The sequence below is a fragment of the Natator depressus genome, chromosome 7, assembly GCF_965152275.1.
Source record: "Natator depressus isolate rNatDep1 chromosome 7, rNatDep2.hap1, whole genome shotgun sequence".
Lineage (NCBI taxonomy): Eukaryota > Metazoa > Chordata > Testudines > Cheloniidae > Natator > Natator depressus.
In genome coordinates, this window is record NC_134240.1 from 109,462,881 (window position 1) to 109,488,844 (window position 25,964).

The 25,964-nt window shown below is 41.0% G+C and overlaps 1 protein-coding gene across 2 annotated transcripts in view; it reads left to right on the forward strand.

The window, feature by feature from the left end:
• SHTN1 (shootin 1) overlaps positions 1-25,964 on the forward strand; it is a 99,077-nt gene that overhangs the window by 11,667 nt on the left and 61,446 nt on the right. For both annotated transcript variants that reach the window (XM_074959274.1, XM_074959273.1), the window contains exons 2-5: positions 7,544-7,596; positions 16,631-16,691; positions 21,657-21,751; positions 23,799-23,967. In XM_074959274.1, coding sequence (XP_074815375.1) covers positions 7,544-7,596; positions 16,631-16,691; positions 21,657-21,751; positions 23,799-23,967 — 378 coding nt within the window. The remainder of the gene's footprint in view (positions 1-7,543; positions 7,597-16,630; positions 16,692-21,656; positions 21,752-23,798; positions 23,968-25,964) is intronic.

The following is a 25,964-nucleotide window of genomic DNA, read 5'->3' on the forward strand; positions in this document are numbered from 1 at the left end:
GGAACTGAGGGATACTTTGTCTCCTGTGCTTCTGTTGCTTCCAATACTAGCAGACAGGCTGCAAGGAGGAAACAGTCTGATTTGAAGTCAGAATGAGGCTTGCCAACTTTCTAATAACAAAAAAACAGAACACCTTTGCCCCGTCCCCTGCCCCACCCCTCATCTGAGGCCCCGCCCTTGCTCACTCCATCCCCCCTTACTCACTTGCTCATTTTCACTGGGCTGGGGCAGGGGGTTGGGGTGCGGGAGGAGGTGAGGGCTCTGGCTGGGGGTGCAGGCTTTGGGTTGGGGCCAGGGATGAGGGGTTTAGGGTGTAGGAAGAGCCTGGGGGGTGGGGTCAAGGGATTCAGGGGGCGGGAGGGGGCTCCAGGCTGAGGCAGGGGGTTGGAGTGTGGGAGGGGGTACAGGCTCTGGGCTGAGGGTGCGGGCTCTGTGGTGGGGCCAGAAATGAGGGGTTCATGGTGCGGGAGGGTGATCTGGGTTGCAGTGCAGGGAGAGGGGCTGTGTCTCCATCTGGGGGTGCGGGCTTTGGGGTGGGGTTGGGGATGAAGGGCTTGGGGTGCAGGAGCGGGCTGTAGCCTGGGGCTGAGGGGTGTGGAATGCGGAAGTGGGTTCTGAGCTGGGGCAGAGGGTTGGGGCGCGGGAGGGGGTGTGGGCTCTGGGAGGGAGTTTGGTTGCGGGAGGGGGCTCAGGGCTGGGGCACAGGGTGGGGTGCGGGCACGGGGCGGCACTTACCTTGGGTAGCTCCTCGGAAGCAGTGACATCTCCCTCTCGCTCCTAGGTGCACTGCCTCTGCCTACAGACGCCGCCCCTGCAGCTCCCATTGGCCACGGTTCCCGGCCAGTGGGATCTGCGAAGCTGGTGCCCGGAGTGGGGGCAGTGCATAGAGACCCTGTGGCCATCCCTATGCCTAGGAGCCAAGGGACATGTTGCTGCTTCCGAGGAGCCGTAGAGAGCCAGCCAGCACTGGACCAACTGGACTTTTAACGGCCCGGTCAGTGGTGCTGACTGGAACCACCAGGGTCCTTTTTTGACCTGGTGTTCCGCTCGAAAACCCGACACCTGGCAACCCTAAGACAGGCCCAAGCAGGGAGGCGAGGGGGAAGACTGGAAATGGTAAGGTTGGGGGCTGGGACTGGCATGTGTAGTCAAGAGTGGGGAGTGGAGATTTGGATGAGGACAGGCTGGGGGCAGGCTTAGAGGGGAATGTGCAGAAGGGTCTGTAACCGCTTGAGCACGCTCCTCTTAGAACCCAGGATTCCAGAGACTCTGTATTCCATTTCTGTCAGCAAATAGCTGTAAAAACCCACTGGCAAAGTGTCTCATCCCTCTTCCAGTGCTGGCCTACACAGAAGGTGACAGCCTACTATTGCTGTCAGTTACTCTGTTAGTTCAAGTGGCAGAGGTCTGTGGTGCGAACCTAAAGATTCTAACGCTGCTGATGAACCGTGTGGGAATCCATATGGTTTCACATGGTAGAATTTCTGTTTGTTTGCTTTGTTTTTTTTAAATCTAGAAAACTGCATACCAAAAATACATTAAAGGAATATAAGGTTGCAAAGTCTAGCACTCAGAAGTAAGGAAATGCCAGAATAAAGGTTGCTGATGAATCCTTAAATAGGCCATCCTGTGCATCTTAGCAACTTTAACATTTTCAATGTTTTTTGTATGTAATATCATATTTTATTGTATACTTACCATACTAGAAGAGCCTCATTGGCTTAGACTGCCTATATAACTTCTTTTCTGATTTATGATCATGCATGCACAGTACACTTAACTAGGATATTTGTTTTCTTTGGAGACTGACACTAACAATTGTTGAATGGTATGTCTTGCAAGCTGTCTCAGAGGAATACTATAAGTTGCATTAACAGTTTATATGGCTTATAATTCCTGTTTTATTGTGTCTGTGTATAAGTTGAGCTGGCTTGTTTTTCATGTGATACATCCTCAGACATTCTTAAAGATCAAATATTACTTTCACTGACATTGTTTAAAATATTGTAGAATGTTTTTCTTTTATTTCACACAAGAATTTGTTGTATACAATATTTGTACCCTGTTAATTTATAAGTTGTCAGTATATTTCAAACTTCACAATCAAGTAAGCTGGAAACTGAATTTTTCCGTAAGCTGACGTAATATATGTGTTGCTAATAAAATATTTTAGAGTAAGGTTAAATGAATGAAACACCATTAATAGTGACATAGGTTTCACTCCTGCAAGGGCCAGCCCTCAAGATTCCTATTGACCCTCTTGGGTGCCCAGCCCCTTGCAGGACTGACCACTTAGAATTAGGGTTGTACTTGTTTGTCTATGTCAACACATAATGCTTTCCTTTATTATAACTTCATATTGTCTGAGTACATTTTACTGTGTATGTTTTATATGGTGTCTGTCTGGCATTCATGGAGTAACTTGCATTAGTGCATCTAAAGATGGCAACAAAAAATAGGATAATATTTTTGAGGTATTAGGTAATTAAAGGCTGCATCATTATGCATATTTAAAAGCGGACAGAATTAAAGTTACTACAATTTTGTATACAATACAAATACTATTGCATTTTCTGTCTTCTGAGCATTCAGATGTGCTAGAGGCTTTATAAATTAGAGAGAGGCTCCCTCCTGCTGGAGAATTAAGAGCATGTCAGATCATGTGGGCTGATCCTTACTTGAGGTAATTCTATGTAGCTCCTCTGAAGTCAATGGAACCATGCTGATTTACACCAGCTGAGGATCTGACTTGACTAAGGGAACCTTCAGTCCATAGTGACATTGGCTATGATGGTAAATGGTACTTGCACAAGTTATTACCACCCACACATACAAGTGAATTTATAACCAATCCCCCCCCCCCCCAACCCCTATACACACCTAGTTGTCAATAAAGACTTTTTTTAACCCAGAAAACTGCAAACTGTCTGAGAGTTGGGGAGGGAGAAAAGAGTCTTAACATTAAAATAGAGATTTTTCATCTATTCAAAATCAGCTGAATGGCGTTTGCTCAAACAGAAAATATTACACCTGTCGACTGAGATTAAGCATGAACATTTTTGGCCCAAAAGGTGAATATTTCAAAAAGTCATATGCAACTGCAAAAAAGGGTGATAGAGCACTACTAGAGCACTTTTTATATAATAAGCATAGGTGTGTCTGTCTAATGTTCACTGTAAAGCAAATTCATCATCGCATACTTCTGCTTGTATGACATTGTTCCAGTAATAAATCCACTTTTAGCATTTGTGTAATAAATTAATATCAAATAATGATCTGCTTTTAGCACACTCAGTTCCAGGGGAAATGTATCTTTAACCTCATTATCAGTAAAACAGCGACCACTACATTTATATTTTTGTCTTTTGCTTTAGTTGTATGCTACAGTTCAGCCTAGCAGAACCTTGCTAATACCCGTTTCCGGGGGGACAATTGAATTTTGGGACCAAGTGAACATGGTATCAATGTGTAGACACGGAATGTATTTTGTTCAAACATTTTGATAATTTGTGGCTTGAATATTTTAAATAATAGTAATATTTTCAGCAGGGTGGTGGTGGGCCAGCATATCAGCACTCTTCTGGTGGCCCCATGGTATTTTTGCAGGCTTGAACCAAAGCAGTCATGTGTTCCTGAGTCTGCAAACAGCTAGTCAGGAACAGTAGGCATCATTCTGATCTCACTGATTTTTACACTAATTTAAGTCCATTGACTTCAATAGTTAATCCTTATTTACATTAGTATAGCTGATATCAGAATGACAGTAACTATGAAAAGTGTGATATATCCCTATTATACATAAAAACTATATGTGAGGTGGTTATTCTGAAAGTTAATGTTTACAATATAGACAGTGTACAGTGATAAGATGTTACACTGTTGAGTCTTTCATGCAGCTATTCCAGAATTTTATGGGAGTAGTTTGGGAAAAGCATCGCCACTTTCTCCCTCTTCTGACCATGGTTGTGATAATGTGATGCTGTACTGGGAAGAGAGCACCATTTTCTTTGTGCAGATTAGTGAAGTTCTACTATACACTAATTCACATAATCAGTATGAAATAGCACAGGGCCGGGAGCCAGGAACTCTTGAAGGGCTCAGGTACCACAATGATGGATATAGTAGAAGAACCTTACTAGACTAGAATAAAATCCTGGCTCTGCCACTGACCGACTGTGAGGGTTGGGCAAATGACTTCACCATTCTGTTTCTGTTCTCCATCTATAATATATTCTCTGCCTGCCTGTAATTAATATTGGTATAGGACTTTAGACAAAGTGCTACATAAGTATATGTTACTATTATTAATTGTCATGAGTTTACCCAGTACATTGTTGAATTATAAGAAGATGATTATCAGTCACAAGTGGAATTTTAGAGTTAAGTGAATCTTGTAGACATCTGATCCTGGCTAACTTGAGTTAGGGATGCCACTGAACTTTGTTTGGTATCCAAGTGCATACAGTATGGACTTGATGCTTAAAAACCAAAAACCTGCATAAAGGCTCCACTAGAAAAAGGTTGTTGCATCTTTCATCGGATACCTTTTAAGTGCCACCCTTGTTCCACTCTAACCAAGAATTTGATTCACAGCATAGATCCACTTTTTAAAACTTTTGTGAGCTATCTTCGGGAAGAGATTTATTAAGAACGCTTCACCTAGAGATTCCGTAAAAGGGGTCTACATGTGTCCTCTGGAAGCTGTCATCCATATAATGTTAGCAGAGGTCTCAGTATGAAATGAGGTTCTTCTGAGTCCATGTCAGGAGCATTAAAACGGGGAAAAGGGGGCAACTTCTTAATGACAATAAAATATCATGGCCTGACAGGTCTTGATTGACTGATTTGTGTATGGGGCTAACTAAACAGTAGGATGGAATGTAGTAGGAATTGCAGGCTTAAAACTGGTTTGTTGATCCAGTCATTTTAAGTCCTACATACCAAGTTTGCATTATCCTTAAATATACCTAGAAACTGTTAGCACCTTCCAAGGAGCTATACCTACCAAGACAACAAGAACCTCTATTTTCACATCTTTGGCTGGGGTCTATTGAGATTACAAACGTCTTCTTTCATGGTCATAAAGCAAACCCAGAAATTTCTTATAAATAGAATATTAGCTAGTGGCAATTCATTTTTTAATTCCCTAAGAGAGAACTTAATTTTATTGCTCTGTTATCTCTGTGTGTATATTTTTTCCATATAGTTTCCTTATCTCTCAGATCTGCAGATATCTGGTGAGTTTGCATGTGGTTTGTGGTCACATTTTCAGTGGTTTTGTTGTGCTTTTCTCTTTGAAAGTCCTGGGTGGCTCTGTACAGACACTGTGGTTTTGGGGTTGCCACAGTTTGTAGCCAAGCAAAGGTTGGGAGAGGGGGGAGAACCTCTGTTAGGAAATAGAGGTAGATTCATTGTTCTGATAGCCCAGAGTATTCGTTTTCGCAACACGCTCTCTTGTAAATGGCTAACAAAGAGCATGTCTACGTTGCAGTTGGCACGTGTGATTGTAGCATGTGTACGCATACCTGAACTAGCTTTGGGCGAGCTAGCTTGCTAAAAATAGCAGTGTAGCCACAGTGGCACAGGCTAGTTGTCAGAGTACGTAATCTGCGCAGGATTGTACTTGGGTGGCTAGCCCATGTAGCTGCCTGAGCTATTGTGGCTACTAGTTTTTAATGGGTTAGCTAACTCAATGCTAGCTTGGGTATATGCACATATGCTGCAGTGGCACCTCCTGCCTGCAGTGTAGACATAGCCTAAGCTACTTTTAAGGAGCCCAGCATCCTTGAATTACCTTTTGCAGTTGACATGGCCAGTTAGCTAATCTGCAGACACACAGAGGCAAGATGGTCCAGTCGTTAGGGCACTGGCCTAGAACTTGCGAGACCTGGGTTCAGTTCCCTGCTCTGGCACAGACTTCCTGTGTGACCTTGGGCAAGTCTCTGTGCCTCAGTTACCCATCTGTAAAATGGGGATAATAGCACTTCTCTACCTCACTGGAACATTGCAATTTTTTTTAATGTATCTATCCTAATAAAGTGCTTAGATAAGACAGTAATGGGGACAGAGGGCATATGTAAGTACCTTAGATAGAAAAACACTCTTGCAGATCGCCAACAAGTTTACCATCTTGGGCTTCGTTTACAAGAGAGAGTTGCATCAGTTTAACTTAAATTGGTTTTTAAACCAGTTTAGTTAAACTGGTGCAAAAAGCGGTGTGGACACTCTTATTTTGTTTTAAAGACCATTCCTAATTGACTTAGGCAAACTGAAATAAGTCTGGTTTAAACAAAAATAAATGATAACACAGCGTTTTGCCCCAGATTAACTATATCAGTTTAAAAGTATCACCTTGCTTAAGTTAAACCAGTGCCACTTCTTTGTGAAGACAAAAGAAAAAGATAGTGACAGATAGTGAGTGGTTAAGTGGGTAAGGTAGGAACAATGGCTACAATATTCAGATACTCCAGTTGCTGTGTTTAATGATGCATCCCTCTGGAGAGTTGCACCATATTTCTTTTTGTATTCTTTAATTTATTTCCACAAGATGTCCACAGTACCTCAGAAGACAGACAGATTGCACATGTCCCTGTCCTGAAGACCAAAATATGTAATGTCACATATGACACAATGAAGGGACGACAAACCTGTGGGGGTGGGAATAGGTCAAAGAAGACAGAGGTCATTGCATTGAGCTTAAGCAACTATTCAGCAAAGTTGTGTGCACAGCAGGTTGAGGAAACGAATGTCGTTTATAAATATATGTATAAATCAAAGTCCTTTTACAATCAAATGGAAGCTGGAATTCCTAGTTCTCAGGTAATATACTACATTTATGATTGGGATGGAAGGATGGTCCAGTGGTTTGGGCTCTGTCTTGAGACACTGAAGACCAGGTTCCAGGCCCCCCTTCTCCACTGACTTTTTGGGTGTCCCTGGGCAAGTCACCAAGGGTCAGATTTTTAAAGGTATTTGTGTCCAACTCCCAATTTAAATCAGTGGAAGTTAGGCTCTCTGTGACTCCATTCCCCATCTGTGAAATGTGGCTAATAGAACTTCCCTACGTCACAGTGGTGTTGTGAAGATAAACACATTAAAGGTTGTGACGTACTCCGAGATTACAGTACTGGGAGCCACAGAAGTATCTTAGATAGGATGATTCATGAGACACCAGCACTAAAACAATATCTGATCCCTTATCTGTTCTAATTTGGATTTAAAAACGTGAATCCCTGTCATTGATTCTTTCTAACTGTTGGTTGACGAAGTTCGTTGATTTTTAGGACCCATCTTCTTCTGCAGACACTCCATAGGTTCCTGAAGTCTAAAGAAATGCTCTAGTTCAACCACACATTATTGGGTTTAAGGCAGGAGTTATTACGTAAAGTTCCCTGGCCTGTGTAACATAGGAGGTCAGATTAGATAACCATGATAGCTTTAAAATGAATGAATATGAAAGTCAATGGGAATTCTGTGCATGGAGCAGCTATGGAATCAGGCCATGAGTGTACTACTAAAATATGTTTTTAATTCTTTTTTATAGCTATCGGTGAATATGAAGATCTTAGAGCAGCAAACAACAAAAAGAAAGAGGAGGTTTGTACTCTGCAATATGTTTCCTTAACACCTAATGTACTAGATATTGGAAGTCTTTGTTTGTCTACTGACTTCAGCTGAGTCCAAATATATCGAGGGAAATTTTGTTGTCTCTTGTAGCAGCTGAAGGCTAACTGTATGCTAAGAGGTGAAGAATAACATACAGCAATGTGTATGATTGTTGTGAGACAAACACGTGCCTCAAGGATGTAGCAAGATCCTTCTTGGCCTTATGCCTCCAATACCTGAATTGTAAATTTATATCTCAACAATCACACAGCCAAGCCTAGTCTACATTAGAAAATTATGTATGTTTTTAACTTTGGGTGCAGCAGCACCCAGTGTAAAAGTGGTTCAAATATGAATGTGGACCAAGTGAATCATTCAAAAGTATCTCAGTAAGACTTGTTTCCCCCAGGTCTGAATCTCATTTGTCAGAACCATTTTATGAAATGCATATTTATTTTTTTTTAATCTAAAAATATCTTGTGAATGTAGGAATGCAATCTTTTTTTAAAAAAAGAAGCATTTGAAATCAGTCTCCCCTCCAGATTTTTAATTCATTTTAATAGAATTAAGGATTATAGATGAACCTGAGCCTATAGCCTTGATGAAGGTGAAACTCCCATGGACTTCATATGGACAAGTCAGAACTGCAGGATTGGACTTCTTAAAGTAAGAAGTAAAGTAATGGAGGTCTCAGAATCATTGGAAATCTCCAAAGTAACTCAGGGATTTAGCCAGGCTACTTCCACTGAAATTAGTTGAGGGTTCTGTGGCCTTTCAGTGGAAATGGTTAGTTGCTAAATCCCTGAGTCAGTTTTGAAATCTCAGCCAGTGACTCTGGGAGTGCATCAAGTTTGCTGCTCAGGCTCTGAAGCTCATCCTCCCTAGACTTCAGAACCTGACCTCCAGCCCAAGCTGCAGCTATTTTTAGAGTTTTAGGGCAAGCCCCACTACCCAAAGTGAGTCGATCCGGACTGGGAGACTCAGTACCTGGTCTGTGTAGACCAATCCCGCACTGGGTAATGGGGCCTGACTAATCACTGTGGGGCCTGGAGACCACGACCCCTTACCCCTGCTGCGCATGGTCCAGGTGGAAGGGACAGATAAAAGGAGGCAGCCCAGCTCAGTCTGGGCTGGCTGAGGAGGAGGGGTGTGTGCCCAAGGCTTTTTCAGAGGTGCCTGAGACTCTCCAAGCGGTGGGAAATCGTGAACCTGGACTACGCTGTGGATGAACAGCTGACTGCGGAGTGGGGGGGACCTGATTCGTTAAAATGAGGTGGAATGTGGTGGTGTTTTTGCCATTCAGTAAATGCACCATGTAAATGAGGAAGTAGTTTTATTGTGGATATCTGCAATAAAAGAAAGTGTGGGAAGTAGCTGGGGGTGAGGGAGGGAGTGTGGGCAAACAGTGAAAGTTCTCCCTCTTCTTTGAGTGTTTGACAGTTAATGCACATGGGATAGTTTTTACTTTTTGGAAGAAAGTTGTTATATGGACACTCCAGATCTCATTCTATGAAATATGTTGCAACCACGTTGCACATGTGGTGCAAAATGTTAATGGATAGACTAGTAAAGGAAACTCAAAACTGGTTTTCCCCACTAAAATTCAGCGATGTCTGTAGCTATTTGACTCTCTTTTGCCTTCTGTTGTGCTGAACACATTTCTCTTCTCCCTCTCTTGCCTGCCCTCCCTCCCCCTGACAAAATCCATCTCTCTTCCCTGGCTAAAGTTTTTCTAATTTTTCCATCCGGTTCCTTCTTTTGCTCCCAGCATACCTCTCCCACGCCAAACCCTCCCAACCCTGGTATCATAGTGATTCATCCTGCAGTCTAGGAGAACTGGTCATATCTGTCTTCAGAGAGCTTCCAGCAGGACTGATCAACATTTTTTGTCAAAGCTTTCCTCCTTCCCTTCCCCCCAACAAAATGTTTTTTGTTTTTTTTTTTAAATAAATAAATATAATTGTTCAGAATTTCCCCCCAAATTAAAAATTAGTCTGGTTTTTGATGATTTTTTTTGCCTAGCGCTAGTGCTGAGCATTGTGGTCCTGATTCTGCAAAACACCTAAACACATTTAACTTTATTTTAACGGGACTGCTTATTTGCTTAAAGTTATGTATGTGCCTGTGTTTTTTGCAGGAGACAGGTCAAAATGCTCCGGACTTTGCTGCATCAAGCCCTTAGTGTGAATGGGAGAAAGCATTTTCCAGTGCAAGAATTCTCATCCTTTTTCTTTCTGAGCCTCTGACCCCCCCCCCCCCGCCCAACATGCTATAAAAACTCCACAACCTACCTGTGCCACAACTGGTTTTCTGCATATAAAAGCCAGGGCTGGCATTAGGGGGTAGCAAGCAGGGCAGTTGCCTGGGGCCCCACACCACAGGAACCCCTGCAAAACTACATTGCTCAGGCTTCAGCTTCAGCTCCAGGTGGCTTGACTCAGGGCCCCGGGCTTCAGCCCCATGCAGTGGGGCTTTGGCTTTCTGCCCTGGGCCACAGCGAGTCTAATGCTAGCCCTGATTGCTGGACCTCCTGGAACGTGCTCGCTGCCCCCCCAAGGGGCCCCAGACCTCGGGTTGAGAACCACTGGTCCGGTTGACCGGGCATAGAACTTGAAGTCAGGAGTTCTCATTGCTGTCCTTTGCTGTGCCATTCTCTCACTGTGACCTTGAGAAAGTTGCTTCACCCCTCTGCATCTCTGCCCATTTGTAGAATGGAGATAATGACAGATAACTGCTTCGCTTTGAGACCTACGTGTGGAAAGCACTATATAAAAGCTAGGTGGTAGTGTATGTGCTTCTACCGCAGTTTATTGGCCATTTTCCCAAAATGAAGATGTGCATTCTTCTGTGCATGTGGAAGATGCCATGCCGGATATTTTTCTTTCTTGGAAAAGAATTTAGTATATATTAGAAATTCAAGCAGAGTTCATCACGCAACAAACAGCTAGGGTCAAAAGTAACCTGAAAAGAAAACCTGAAAACTAGATCTGTGCCCTTTGTACGTCTTTAATGTAGAAAGAAGGCCTGAAAGGCTTTTGTTTTGTGTTAAGGTTTTTTCCTGCCTGGTTTTATATTAGAAATTAAGGTCTAGTCTATCCTGTTTTCCCCTGGAAGATTCTATGAAGAACTAGAGCATGATGTCAGAGACACCAGGGAAAACCTGTTTGAGAGAGGAAGTGGTTTTAAATCGGGCATTTTAAAACACTTTTTGGCTAACATTTTAAAACTCAAGCAAGTAATAGAAGGAAAGATATGAGTCAAAAATTCCCCCTTTCCCACCTTATTAAGGTGTGAGAAAGTACACAATCAACATTGAGATCTCCAGTGAGTTATCCAGCAAAATAAGACTGACATTCCTAATATTTTAAGGTAAAATCAAATAATCCGTCCCCCCTTCTTCCTCAAAAAAATTCCTTTCCAGCCTGGTTTACACATCTTAATGGAGTAAAAAAGGCACAGCCCCAATTATTTTCCTTTATAGGTCACCTTTTTATTTAAAAAACAAACTAGGACTAAAGATGTCAAGGTAACTTAACAGTCAACTGAGCTCCCCCTCTCCCCTTAGATACTTAATATGCAGCTCTGAAGCATTCAAAGTCAGGGAACGAATACATATTTATGAATACTTGCTATAGATAATCATACAGGAACTACTTTTGTGCATCAGCATGGGCAGTGTTTTGTCACCCTGCCAGCAGAAAAGGAACTGAGACAGATACCTTTCAAGAAACAGTGTATGTAATACAGTATCTTTGATACTGTTTGGCATTGTTAATTTCCCTTTCCTTGTGTGGCTTTCACTGAGTAGGGATTGTTAATTTGGAGTACTTTAAATTTCAGTAAAAAAAATTTTTTTAAAAGGGGAAACTGTATGTTTTCATTGTGTTTGCTGTATATATGCAGTTTCTTTGAGACCAAATGGCACATGGTACTGCAGTGGGAAAAGGAAAGTAATTACTTGGCTGTTTGAAAATGAATCTCCTATTAGCAACCGTCTGTCTAGAAACAAAGAAGATGGATCCCTATATTGATAGCATGTCTCTTTCTCTTTACGTTGAACGTGACAAATGTCATGTGATTCCTTCTTGGACAATACTTAATTTTTAATTTGATATTTTCACTAAAATTCTAACATTTCAAAGTCCTTCATAAAATAACCATGTCAAGAAAAAAGGAATTTTTGGTTAAGCAGTGGAAGTGGCTTAATTCACTGTGTGGTGTCTATGTAAACTTTGATGCATCCAGACATCTAGGATAAATAATATCCCGTGATTATTTAGATGAATTAAAATGTAGTAAGCCGTTCTATCTAATGCTTGGCTCAGAAAGTCTGCTCTCTTGTTTTAAGTGAAAAATAAGTCGACTTTTCTCTCCTAGGGCCTGATCTTGCACCATTGCAGTTAATGGGAGCTTTGCCATTGATGTCAGTGAGTGCAGGATCAGACTCACAGCTGGATAACTGAGCCAGTTGCAAGGATCTAGGGGTGAAATTCTGGCTTCATTCAAATCGATGCAAAATTCCCATTGACATCAACGCGGCTCAGATTTCACCCTAGTGCTCCAGACTTCCAGTGTGGTTTGCCTGGTGGGCTCATGTATCCATGCAGAGTCTCATTTAAGTCAGTGGAGCTTGACGCGGGTGCAGGCAACCACTTAAACGTGTCACATTGCAGGATCAGAGTGTAGAATAGGCAAATGACAATTTGTGCTATGCTGACCCAAGATGCTGGTCAATTTTGAAGTCTTCCATCCCTCTCCTAACATGTCCAATACTATACTGCATGGATATCTTCAGTATTCACGTATTTCCTCTTGTAAGAAGTCAGCTATATCAGAAATTATCTTTTCTTTAAAAAGGGAATGCTGGCTGGCAGATTCCATGGCTACCAGCTAGGAGTACTGAAATTTCAGAAAAACAGAAGGCCTTTGAGATTCCACAGCTTGAGACTTGCAGGCAGCTAGAGGATCTGCTAATTGCCACTGAAGAATTGCTTAGTAACTTGAATAACCAGAAGGCAGAAATCTAAACTTTAGTACTAGCCAGTTGCCAAGTCTCTCGAGTATGATCCTTACGTGTACCACTCTTGAAAGATCAGGTCCTAGAGAGAAATTAATATAAAACTAATTCAATAAACTGAACTAAAAGGATCTAGTTCTTAAAATATCAACAGATTTCTGTTTTCTTGCTAAGAAATTCAGATTGAGTTGTTAAATGACAATTATGTAATAATATAATCAGCTGTAGTACTTCATAAAAAACCCAAGTAAGGACACTATAAATATTACACTACTGACATCATAAACACATCTGTCTTAAATTCATATTTTATCACAGCAAAGAAGCCTTAACTCTGACCCATGGATGTTGGTGATTTCTTACATACCCATTTTTGATTTTGATATCTAAACATTTCTCTTTTAAGGGCTACTGCTAAATGGGAATTGTTAGTTAATACTGACAGCAGAAGGTTTGGTAAAGTACTTAGAATTACTGTTTCACAAGAATGTTTGTTTTATATGTATTTAAAATCGACAACACACATACTTTTTTCAAATGAATGGTAATGCTATGTACATGTGTTCTTGCATTTGTTTTCATCAATAATCACATTGATTGGCATCAAAGTATATACTTTTAAAGTTTCTCTTTCAACAGTGTCATTGTGTTTCATATTTTACTAACACTGGAGAAAGAATACTAGTTTTGGGAGCAACTGGCAGTTCTAGATTTGTTGTCCTTAACTATTCATTTTCTTCTTTTAAATGCAAGGTTGATTGGTTTGTTTAAATTGTGATAAGTAAATGCATTGTTATCACTTATCAATATTAATTGTTTCTTGACCTGAAAATGTTTTCTGAGATTTCAATGTTTGTTTGCAACTTTTATTTCTACTTTTGTAGAAGTAAAAAGACAGTTTTTTGGTTTTTTTCTCATATTAAGAAATGGGATGGACTAATCTTCCTAGTAAGTTCAATGGACTTTGAGTAGGGGTGGGATCGGGGTGGAGGGTCTACCTGTGTAGATCTGATTGCATGGTTGAAGTCAGTGTGCTCGCTGCTGCCCTCACTGAAATCAATGTCAAACCCCCCTGTCTTTGCCGTGAGGCATAGCAGCAGCAAATGAAATCGTGTGAGAAAATGATGACTTAGAATGGAAATTGTTTGGAAAGTTAGGAGCCAAGCCTGTAGGCCCTCATCCTGCAAACACATATGAATAACTGGGCATGTGAGTAATCACGTTGCCTTCAGTGGGACTACTCATGTGCATAAGTGTTTGCCTTAGTCATGTAAGTAATCCTTATTCATGTGAGTAGTCCTAAAGAGGCTTCAGTGGGGACTGCTTGTGCAAAGACAACCCATGTGAGTAAAGGTCTGGAGGACTGGGTCATTTCCTTGTTATTACATTATCTTAACAAAATGTTTTATGAAGAGATTTGGAGGGTGTTTTATTTAGCGGTTAGGGCCAGGGACAGCATTGGGTTTTCTGGGTCCTATTCTTGACTGGCAGTGACTCAATATGACCCTGGGCAAATCACCAAGGATCCAAACCAGTGCCCATTGAACTCGCTGGAAAGACTCCCATTGATTTCATTAGGCTTCAGATCAGGCCCTTAATCTCTTTGTATATTTACAACTCCGATAATAATGCTTATCCACGTCCCTGGGTGTTGTGAGGCTGAAAGCTTGTGAAGCACTTTGAGATCCTCGGGTGAGGTGTGGTGGATCAGTGCACCGTGTCATTGCTCTACAGTATTAAGCATTAACTGGCCGTGGATCACACAGAATCCCCTTGCAAGAGAGCGGTGCTCTCCAGTGACAGTGGCAAGTGAAACAACAATTTTAAGTACATAATTTTTATATCATATTATGCATTTCTCCACTTCCCTCGTGCAGGCCCCTCTCCTAGCAGTGAGGTAGGACAGAGGCTTCCTGCTGGAAAAACTGAGAGGGAGGGGAGGAAGCAAAAAGACCGTAGTTTAATTCCTAGTAAATGGAAACTGAGGTGTCACTCTCCTTTCCCCTCCCTTCCTTTCTTTTTTGGGGAAAAGATTCAGTCATTATACATAAAAAGACAGAAAGTACTGAGACAGCGCTTCATTCAGCCTTTTCCCCCTGGCTGTTTCTCCCTCTTTAGCTGCTTTGGAGCTGGTTGTCTTCCCTCCCCCCAGCAGTTAGAGTAAGACGCTCCCAATTCCATCCAGCTCCCTGCCAATCACTACAGCTTTCTTTCTCCATCCTCTTCCTGCCCTCACTGCCCTCCTCAGCAGCAGCCGACCCTGCAGCAACAGGTGTCTGATCCTCTCCCCACTTTGAAGCTACTCACACTCCCTTCACCTCACATGTTGCGATAGGCAGTCACTTGCTCAGTGCAGCTCCTCTTCCTCATGTTTTCCATAGGATGCCCCCCAAAGTGGCTTCTGCTGAGGCCTGGCTTCCAGCTGCGGCGGAGATATCCTCTGTGGCACCCCCTTCTGCTGAAGAGCGGGTCCTGTCTGAGGGCCTGATCCAAAGCCCATTGGAGTCAATGAAAAGATTCGAGTTGACTTTGACTGACTGACTTTGGATCAGGCCCTTTGTTGCTGTGGGCCCCTCTCCTAGTTGTCTGGAAGTGGGGCCCCTAGTGGGCAAACTGAAAATAGAAACATAAATTTAACGATTTTTTTTCTTTTAAAAATCAAAAATTGTTTAACCTGTCATGAACTTCTGAAATGCTGAAAGTATAATCTGGAAATATAGTTACACTGTAAGGATACTGATCTTGTGGGTCCCTTCCATCTCTAGTTACTGTGGTCCTCTATAGCTACATGTGAGAGAGAATGTACTTACGCTGGGCATTAGAGACAGAAGGTGGGTGGGTAATATTTTTATTGGACCGACTTCTGTTGGTGAGAGAAATAAGCTTTTGATCTTACACGGAGCTCTTCTTCAGGTCCAGGAATAAGAAGAGCTCTATGTAAGCTCGAAAGCTTGTCTCTCTCATCAACAGAAGTTATTTCAATAAAAAATATTACCCACCCCCCTTGTGTCGCTAATATGCTGGGACCAGGACAGCTACAAGAACACTGCCTACTTACTTTGGGCATGTAAGATACATTATGTGGAAAAATCTCATGACGTTCTATTTTTCTGTAATGGTGTCATTCTTCCCCATAAAGTCATGTATTTTCCATGATTTGGATGATCACTTACAGTATGTGTCATGTGAGCTGTACTCATTGTTTCGTGGAATTATATCTATTATATGGAGTTGTGAAAGCGGTAGAGGCAAGTTACCAATTAAGTGTTCATTTTATTCTTCTCCTTTGAAAAATCCTTTCCATCATAAGAATGACACTGAGAACACTGACACCTCTTTTGCTCTAAAACTGTCACAACCCTTATTTCCACCCCTCCCCCCCCCCCACAAAGACACCCCCCCAACACCAATCCTAAACACAGTTTTGATCCCAAAAAGGGCGAGGTGCCAGAAACTTTATGCAGTGCACGATGGACTTCACTATTGCTGTTGAGTTTACATGGAAGGCACTCAGATACTGTGATGATGGGCAGCAATATAAACCTCCAAGATACAGATATTCTCTATATATTTGTATAGAAATGTAGGACACTGTGCAAAAAGCAGTTGGCATCTCTGATAAATATAATGTATATCTCACATGCCATTAATGTTACTTCTATTATTGTAAAATGTATGGTAGAATTTACTAACATCTGGACCGGTCAATGTGACACTTCTAAAATAATTGCAGACTAGCTGTGCTCGTTTCAGGAACAGTACACTAGTAACAATACTGATTGAACTCCAGAGGTTTTTTGTCAGCTGTGATTTGAAACATCTTGGACAACAACTTTTAAATACATATCCTCCATAGATCTTGGGGGAATGAGAACAAAAAGACTATTGCTTTTTAGGTTCATATACGTTATCTCTTCCCTATGGTTTTACATTAATATTGTACAGATTAATTTATATGACCATGTTCACAGCTTTACGTGAATTCCTGTCTTCTCTTCCCCTGTACAGTGTGACAAAATTAAACAAGAGCGTGATGAGGCAGTCAAAAAACTTGAAGAGTTTCAAAAAAGTAAGTTGGCATTTGAATGGGAATATTAACACTTAAGAGTAAGAGCTACAACCATAGCACTCAGCATTGCTGTGCAGCAGTGACAATGCCGGGGTTCAGATTCAATTGCATTTTCTCCTTCAAAGCCTGTTTTTAAAGGGGTTTGTCACACACCATTTCAGCTTACATCAGGTTAAATGCTGGCACAGCAGTTGTTGGCTCAATAGGTGAAATCAGTTAAGCCATCTTCAGGTGGGAAGTGCTCAAAAGATAGTAGCCAAATTCTGCTCTGTCTCCTCAGTATAACTCAGCTGAGTTATTCTGAAATTATACACGTGTAAACTGAATAGCTATTATACCCATGTAAATTGAATAGCTGTATTTTTTTGGTGGGAAGGGAGTCAAGCTGCTAAAAGAAAAGAAATTACTGATGTCCCTTGGTAATTTTTATAGCAAGTCATATTTTATCCTGTGAAAAATGTCAAGATCAGTTTTACACTTTTATGGTAATGGTTCTATTGACACTGTATGGTGTCTGGAAGTAACAAAGCACAGCTAATGGGAGTGTAAGTATCCTAGTGGAAAAGCTCCTCATAAGGGACCATTACAATGGGATTTTGGTCTGTTATGTCTGGTTTGTATCAATGCATGATGACCATTAGAAATACAGGACATGGAAAGCACACACAAAAATAAACAGTGTGAGACTAAGTTAATTTAAATTTCTTTTTTTTGGCAATTGTTCACAAATACAATTATAGAAAATGAACCTAAAAAATGGTAACTTTTACTATCCTCAAATGATCTTGTATAATTGCTCCATAAGGCAAGGATATTCTTAAATAAGAAGTCTAATTCCTGTGGAAAAAAACACAGCCTCTTTGGGTTTTTGTTATGATAGTGTGAATACCAGAGTGTGGCAAAAATGTCAAGTAGTTAAGGCTTAAAATTCAAAGTAATATTTGCTGTAAAATTTTATAGGTTTCCTTTATCTTCCTTTCACATTTTTAAAGAACATACCTTGTAAACATAGTGATAAAATGCCAGGAATATTAGGATTTTAAGGCAATAATAGAGCCCATTATTTAAATGACAATATAAAAGGCAATTATATTGATGAAGAGCTACACCGGCTTTGTGTCTGTGAATAAACTTGGCCTGTACTCAGCGTCTATTTGTTCTCCTGGCATAAACACATATTGTGTGTGATTCCAGTTTAATGGGGCCCCGTTTGTATGCCAAGCAGCTGCATTTTAGGCCCTATTGCGTGATTTCATAGCTCTCTGAAAATTGGTTCTATTCAGCACAAGAGATAGAAGGTGGTGGTGGGGGGGGGGAAGCTTCAACACACAATCATTTCTTTTCAATTGGAGCCAGCAAGGTTGATGACAACATGACCATTGTGTTATAATGATAAGACCACTAAGGATCTGTACCTCTCATCAAGGCTTTCACACAACAGCAGATACAATTTAATTCACTGCTCTGTCAGCAGTGCTGATACCATTATGCCGTCTGTCTCCACAGTTATAATCACTGTCCTCCGAGAAATGCAGTTGAAATGATCTTGAGCAGTCAAAGAAACTCTCAATTAAGGCTGCCACTTCCAATGTGTCAGATTGTGTCTTATGCACTTGGTACAATTTTCACTTCCAATCCTGTTTATTTACAATGTCTACCAGTAATTATGCTTAACGTGTCATTTAGTGAGGGTGCCCCTGCCAAGGAGATTGTTGGGTGCTGCGGTACCATTGAGTGGGAGTTTCTCGCAGTCAATGCCATCAGCAGCTTTTAGTCCCTGATGGGATGCAGTAGTAATGTTGATAATGCAAGTATCGTGCTCATCAAGTCATAATTAGATGCCACTCAAATGTGCCACTTGTAATAACAGTGTTGATTCATGTTTTCTCGGTGACTGCAACTACTAATTAGTTAAGTGGTTTTTGGCTGGCCTGCATTTGCTGCAGATTATTATTACCCCTGAAAAAACATCAAGGTTAGAGATGTTTCTGGCCACTTAGTGCTGCTTTATGAATTTTAATATTAACATAATAAGAACTTTGGGCAGATTTAGGAAGTAATATATTTTTGTATTTAATTTGGAAAGAATTTTTTTCCTGAGTTTAATCATAATTGGAGGTTAATTAAGCTTAAGTGAACCAAGAGTAATCTCTAGTTGTGCGATGTGACCTGGTCCTGGTTTTCTAACTTTAACTAGTTTTGCATGCAGGATTTGAGATAGGGTTCTTTCCCTGTTGGTGGATATAAATAATATATCCATCCTTCTTCAATTTCTGAGTTTATGATGCAACAACAACAAAAGGAAAAGCACAAATAGTCAATTTCTTAAGTTTTACTCTATAAAATATATTCCTCCACAGCCTCCTGTGAAGGGCAGCAGCTTTGCTCCATTCCAATAGTGTAGCTTTTCTGTAAAGCAAGCATAACTGGCCACAAGAAAGATCACCCCAGCGTAGGAGGTTTCACGACGATCGAGGGACTCCAGTGTTCCTCTTCTCTCTACTGCCAGTTTAGGGGACGTGGTCTGAGGATAGATAGAGATTGTTGGCCAGGATTCCTCAATGTTTTGCAAATATCCAGCTGTTCTTTTGGTCTTTTCAGGCTGTTGGTGGCCAGCAGAAATTAGAGCAGACTAAGGGCTACTTTAAGGATTAGTCTACACTGGAAACTGAACGACACAACTTTTGTTGTTCAGGGGTGTGAAAAAAAAACACCCCCACAAGCGACAAAAAAAACCTCCCCACAAACCAACGAAAAGTGCCAGTGTGAACAGCGCTTTGTTGGCAGGAGCGCTCTCCTGCCTTCCACTAGTTGGGAGTGGAAGCTTTTTGTCAGCGAGAAAGCTCTCTCCGGCCAACAAACAGTGGCTACGTTGCACACCTTTTAGCAGCATGGCTGTAGCGGCACAGCTGTGTTGCTAAAAGGTGCGTAGTGTGGACAAAGATTTATTTATGATGGAGGACTAACCCTGCACATAGTGATCCCAGAATCAGGGCACGTCGAGGTGAGTGTTTTATGTCACTTTGGCCCAACTTGCATGGCCTGCCTTTCACCTGTAGCCAAAGACTTGCCCTATAATCTCCAAGTTATTTTTAACTTCAAAACATAAAATTTTCTTGTATTATTGACTAAATAGCATTAGGGCAAAAGTACATTTGTAAAATAATGGTAAAACTTCTCAGCTGACAGCACTTTGCTATCTTCCTAAACTATTTAATCTCTGTTGTGCCCATCAGCGTGGTGTCTGGACACTGGTAGTGTCTGTTCCCATTTTTTTATATCTTTGTCTATTGAACTGCATGGTCTGAAAATATTTTTCCAATCACAATTCTGAAGTTTGTTTCGGGGGAAGAAATATATCTATTTCTTTAGTGTATGAAGCTGTTAAGTTTTAACTCTGGCAATAATTAATACAAATGAATTTTTCAGTTTCCCTCTCTTCAAGCTAAATTCTGCCGCCCTTACTGACGTAGTGTAGTATCATAGTCTGTGAATAGTCCTATTTCCATATTAAAGTCTTGATTCTGCGGTTGACTCCATGCAAGGAAAGCAATCTGCCACCACAGAGTCGGCTGCAGAATCAGGGCCCCAGGACACTGAGGGTGTCAGAATCTAGCCCTCAGAGTAAGGATGGTGCAGTGGTTAAGTTGCTAACCTGAGGACTCGAGAGACCCAGATTCAAGTCCCTGCTCTGCCACAGGCTTCCTGTGTGACCTTGGGCAAGTCACTTACAGGAGGAGATTTTCCAAGCCATAAATGGTGTTTGGTGCTTAACGCTCACTGAAAGTCAATGGGAGTTAGGGACCTAACTGCCATCTGTGCTTTGAAAATCCCCCTTTAGTCCCTCTGTGCCTTAGTTCCCCCTCTGTAAGATGGGGGAAAATAGTACTTCCCTATTTTATGGGGTTTTGACGATAAATACATTTAAACATTGGGAGGTGCTCAGATACCATGGTAATGGGGACCATATAAGCACCTAAGAAACCAAATTACCTGTTTCACAATCACTCTGACATGATCTCAAAAGTTCTAATGTGGATATTTCCATTGTGTGTTACTATCTGATCATCACTGTGTCTTATTTAGGCCCCAGTCCCACAAAAGGATCCATGTGAGTGTTGGAATCTGTCTATGTGTATTTTAGCAGGACTGGGAGCACAGGTTGTAAAGTCTTCAGTTTATGTTAGTACAGTGCCAGGCGCAGAGAGAACTCAAGCCATAAATAATAATTTAAAATACAAAAACCTTTGTCATGCCATTGTTCCGATTGTAGAGTTTAAATTACAAATAAAGTCAGGAAATGCCCAAGTTAGACTTTCAACAGCAGTATTAACTAAGCTGTGTTGCATGCCCATTCTGTGGCTTTTAGGGTATAGTGTTCAGCCAACAACAGAAACTTATATTATGCCTGGGATGGTCTCAATGAAGTCAGTGAGCCCACTTGTGGAGTAAGATACTACTCCATGTGAGTGCCCTGTGTTCTGAAGGAACTCACACTTTGGGGCAGAGACTCTCTCTCTCTCCCCCCCTTCCACCACCACCACCCCCTTTTTTTTTCTTTGTATAACACCTGGCATGATGGGGGTTCTGGTCCAACTAGAGCTCCTATGTGCTACTACAATACAATTAATAAATGATGATCATTGTCAAAATTGTCCCTTCTGGCCTTAAAAACTATCAATTTATGACTTGCTTTTAGCTATCCGAAACTCCTGTAATTTTGCTAGCATGGTTAATAATAATCTGATTGTTGCTTACAAAGTATATCTCTCACTCTGTTTTCATAACCTTTCCTCTCTACATGCATTTATATGGGCTGTGCTTTTCCAAGTTTGTAATACCATTTTCAAAAGTTGTTGATGTGCAAGACAGTGTAGTCATAATCATGGGATGAGTGTGTCAATTACAGTAAAAAATTAGTCAGCTTTTTCATCTTTGTAAGAAACACATTTCCCCATTTTCTAGTTTCTCACATGGTTATCGAGGAAGTAAATTGTATGCAGAACCACCTTGAAATTGAAAAGACGTGCCGTGAAAGTGCTGAAGCTTTGGCTTCTAAGGTGAGAACAATTAATACAATTGTTCAGTTGTATCTGTATTCTGATTTCATGTTCTCTTTCTGAAAGAAGGGTGTTGGGTGTGTGTGTCTCTGTAAGCACAGCAGATGCCTGTTTGCATTCTTCGAGAGATGAAATAACTTTAAGACAGTAAAAACTATAATTCATATGTGAAACACTGTAAAATGTATTTGTTGTTTTGATGTAGGGTGCCCTCCTTTTAGAAGTGTCTATTTAGTTATGCTTTTAGAACCGCAAGCAAGATACCAGTAATTCATGGAGCATTACTTTTTATAGCCCATTTTATATGCATTTAGGCTAAATGGTAAACAAGTTTAAGACTATCCCACATGTGACATAAAGGAATAGTGGGCATTTCAGTATCTGAATCAAATGAAAAAGTCTGCCAAAGCATTACATTTCAGGTGATTGTTCATGAAAGCTAACCGAGGGCAGGCAAAAGGTGACCTCCAGTGCTCTGTTGATTGCATCTAGTCTGATGAATTTACCAAGTGTGTAATTTTCTATATTCCATCTCATCAGAAGTACATTATTATAAAAGAATGTTTTTTATCTCTGTGTTATGTATTTTTGGTTGTGCAAAATGCATCTGAGCCACTTCATCAGAAAATGGATTACAGCAATTTTGAACCAAATTTCATTAGCAATGCCAGCTGTTTTTTTGTCTGCCCAGAGTACTACTTGGGATGTGGCAGAAATCACACCAACAAGAAATCTCTTTAATTTAGACGCATTAGCAATGTACTTTCCAGAGGTATTTACTTAATTGTTTGCATAATGACACGATATTAGAACTCATAAGGTAGTCAGTCAGCATATAACTAAGAAAAGTAATTTATGTATGTAACTTTCCTCTCCTCTGTTCATTATTTGTAACATACATAGTGACACACATGGGTGGTTAAAAGACTTGCACTGTCCAGTAGGGCTGAAGTGCTTGTTAGTATGTGCTGACTAAAACATGCAAGATTCCTCTTGCTTCCTTTATTTCAGTCTTTGAAAGTGAGATGTGTTTGAAGAGGCTCTGTACTCAAGCAAATCTCCCATTTTTATGGAAGGGAGTTTTGCCTAGGTAAAGAATTCAGGATCATTTCCCCAATACGGTAACTGTAGGGTATCCCTTCTAATCAAAGGAGGAAGTATGGTCTGTGGCTGCATTTTTCAGATTGTATAGGCCAGGGTGCAGTGCGTGCCCTTGTGGGCAGATCTGGACCTGATCTCTATGGGGGCAGAGAGGGGTGCTTGGCACAAGGGCATGCAAACATTGCACACCCCTTGTGCAATGTGGAGCTTAGCTTTGGGGGGCTATGTGCATGCAGGCAGAGTACAGATGTGGAGCAACCAAGGAAAGGCTGGGAGGGAGACCGAAGCATCTTTTGCTGTCTGGATCCTTCAGTTCTTCCTGCCAGCACCAACTTGCTTCATGGTAGGGATGCATTTAAGCTCCATCATTGTTCTTTCCTAGCCATGCACCTGCTTAGCATCCAACCCAACTACTGGGGATGGGCATTGGCCTGTGGTTATGACCCATAGTGCATTCGATGATTTCAATTCTGTGTTATGACTGTCTTTTTATGTATATTGAACCTATGTTGTTAACTCTCTGGCATCAAAATAATTAGAAGTTAATTATGACTTCTTTAGGATTAGCACTTTTATTAATGCCAATGTATGGTGGAGGACAGGAGCTGTGGCAGCTATCACAAAGAATATATAAGATTAAAGTAAGCATGCTAGTTAATTGATTTGAGCCTATCTAGGATATTCACTAACCAGGAGTACCAGAGAGAAACATTTCTTATATGAAGTAAGAAATGGGCCTGACTGAACCATAATGTCAGATCCAAACCACTTCAAAGTGGTAGGGGGCCAAACTTCATGGCTTGGGCCCTTCTTTAGTGTTAAGTGCTGTATTTTAAACTAATATCACTTTGTCTTGCTTGCTGCATGATTGATAAATCTTCTGGTTAAAATAGAGAAGAAAAAGAATATACTTAGCTACATACTGTGCGTATCTTTTACTTTTCAGTTGAACAAAGAAAATAAGACCCTGAAAAGAATTAGCATGTTGTATATGGCGAAACTGGGGCCAGATATCATTACAGAAGAAATTAACATTGATGACGATGATTCATCCACAGAAACTGAAGGTAGCTCAGGTTCATGCAACTCAGTGCATTGTCAACAGCAAATGAAAGGTGAGCTCTGCTGTTGAATAGACCGCATTGTGGTGGATAACAGTTACCATATCAAACATACATACTGTAGAACAAGTTACAATGCAATGATGGAGTAGTCCTACACTCAGGTGAGAGATTTCAGTGTTGTTGACTCAATAAAATAAACATCTGCATTAGTCTAGTAACAGCAATAGGTCAGTCACTTGGTACTTTTTACATACACAAAAGACTGAGGGCAGGGTCACCTGTGGCCTTTTTTTCAGCTGCTGTTTGCGTAAAGTTTCCTCAGTAGGCATATAAGGCAGCGTTCCTTGCCAGTTTTCATTTGGTATCTCTGTATTTCCTTCCATGAAAACCAATATGTCCATCTAACTTTGCATGAGGCACTACCAAAAAATGGGTTAAACAGGGACTTTTGCACTGGGACAAACAGCAAAGCTTGAGGGTGACAAAGGGTGTTTATCCTAGAGAACTCTCCTTTACTTTACTAATAAGTTTCTGAGTTCCCTTTTCTTGTTTTGCAAGCAGTCCCTACTGGAATAAGAGCTTCCCTCCCAGCCTGATTCTGCATAAGCTTGTGTTGATTATGATGGCAAGGCTTCTAACAAGGGGCATGTATGGATTTCCCAAATTCATCATTGAGACAGGTTAAAATGCTCCCTTTTTAAAAGAACCTCTACTCTTTCTAATTGCAATAGCATAGTTAATAGCTATAGAACATAGTTAATTCCCGTGTAGTAGGGAAGTATGATTCTCCCCATTTACCAATGAGAAAGCTGAGGCACAGAACAGTTAAATACTTTCTCTAACACTGCACAGCAAATCACTGTCAGAGCTGGGATCAAACTCCAGAGTTCCTAATACTTCCCCTTGGAGAGGAAAGCCAAGGATCCTGTTGGAGGTTGAGAAGAGCGGAAACAGGGAGAAGCCTGGCTGGGTACTGAGAAGGGTACTAAGGAAGTTGAAGAGGAGAGAATAACTGAAAGGTCAAAGGTTCAGATAAGCATGTGCACAGTGGGGGCGGGGGGAAGGGAGGGGTGCATTGTATCTCCTGTCACTGTTGATGACACCATTACAGAAGGAAATGTGGTCTGTTGTCCAGGAGTTAGAATAGCTTGTTTCTATTCCCTGCTCTGTCACTGACTCACTGTGAGGCCTTGGGCAACTTACAAACCACCCTGTGTCTCAGACTTTCCTTCTGCACAGTAGAAGGATAATAAATAATCCTGCCTAACTCACATGGGTGCTGGGAGTCTTCCTTAACATTGTTAAATGTTTGTGATACTTGAATGGAAGTGCAAAGTATTTTATCAGTGGTATAATAGTCACTGTAGTAGGAGGGGATGTATTGTCCCATTGCCTGGAGAGAGATCACATTTGTTTAAGCAGGGAGATCTTTGCTCCAAAAACCAGCACACAGAAAACACCCCCAGTTCTTGTCAATGTACTTCCTGGCCACTAGCATGGAAAGTTCCACGGGTGCCCATCTCAGAGAGAGCAGGGTGGAGGCTGCTATTCAGACAAAAAGAAAAAGTTTGAAAAGCCCAATATTTCCAGGGATTTTAAATAATTTTAATCACTGCTCCCAATATGCAATATCCAATATGTCCAGCAACCATCTCTGCCCAGTCTGCAGTTGACTAGGAACAGATGTTGAAGCTAATAGTTTGGTATTCAAAGAGTAGCAGCACTATGAAAAATGGAAGGCAGGTAGGGAATGAGAGGGTTCAGTGAGAACTAATACAACCAGTAAGTCTGTATCTTTTTGTCTCCTTTTTTATTTATTTATTTTTTATTTTATTTTTTTTAAAAGGGTTAAGCAACAATTTTAAACTAAACCCTTATGGTCCCAATAAGAAGTGATTGTAATCAAATGTTTTATTCCATTGTAATTTAATTATCAAAATATGAAGTAAATTAAGAAACAAATTCTGAGGAGAAAATTTACCAAAATTACCTCTGCTATCAGTAAAAAGGTTATGCTGATTCACTTCAAATAATGTTACAAGGGTTAT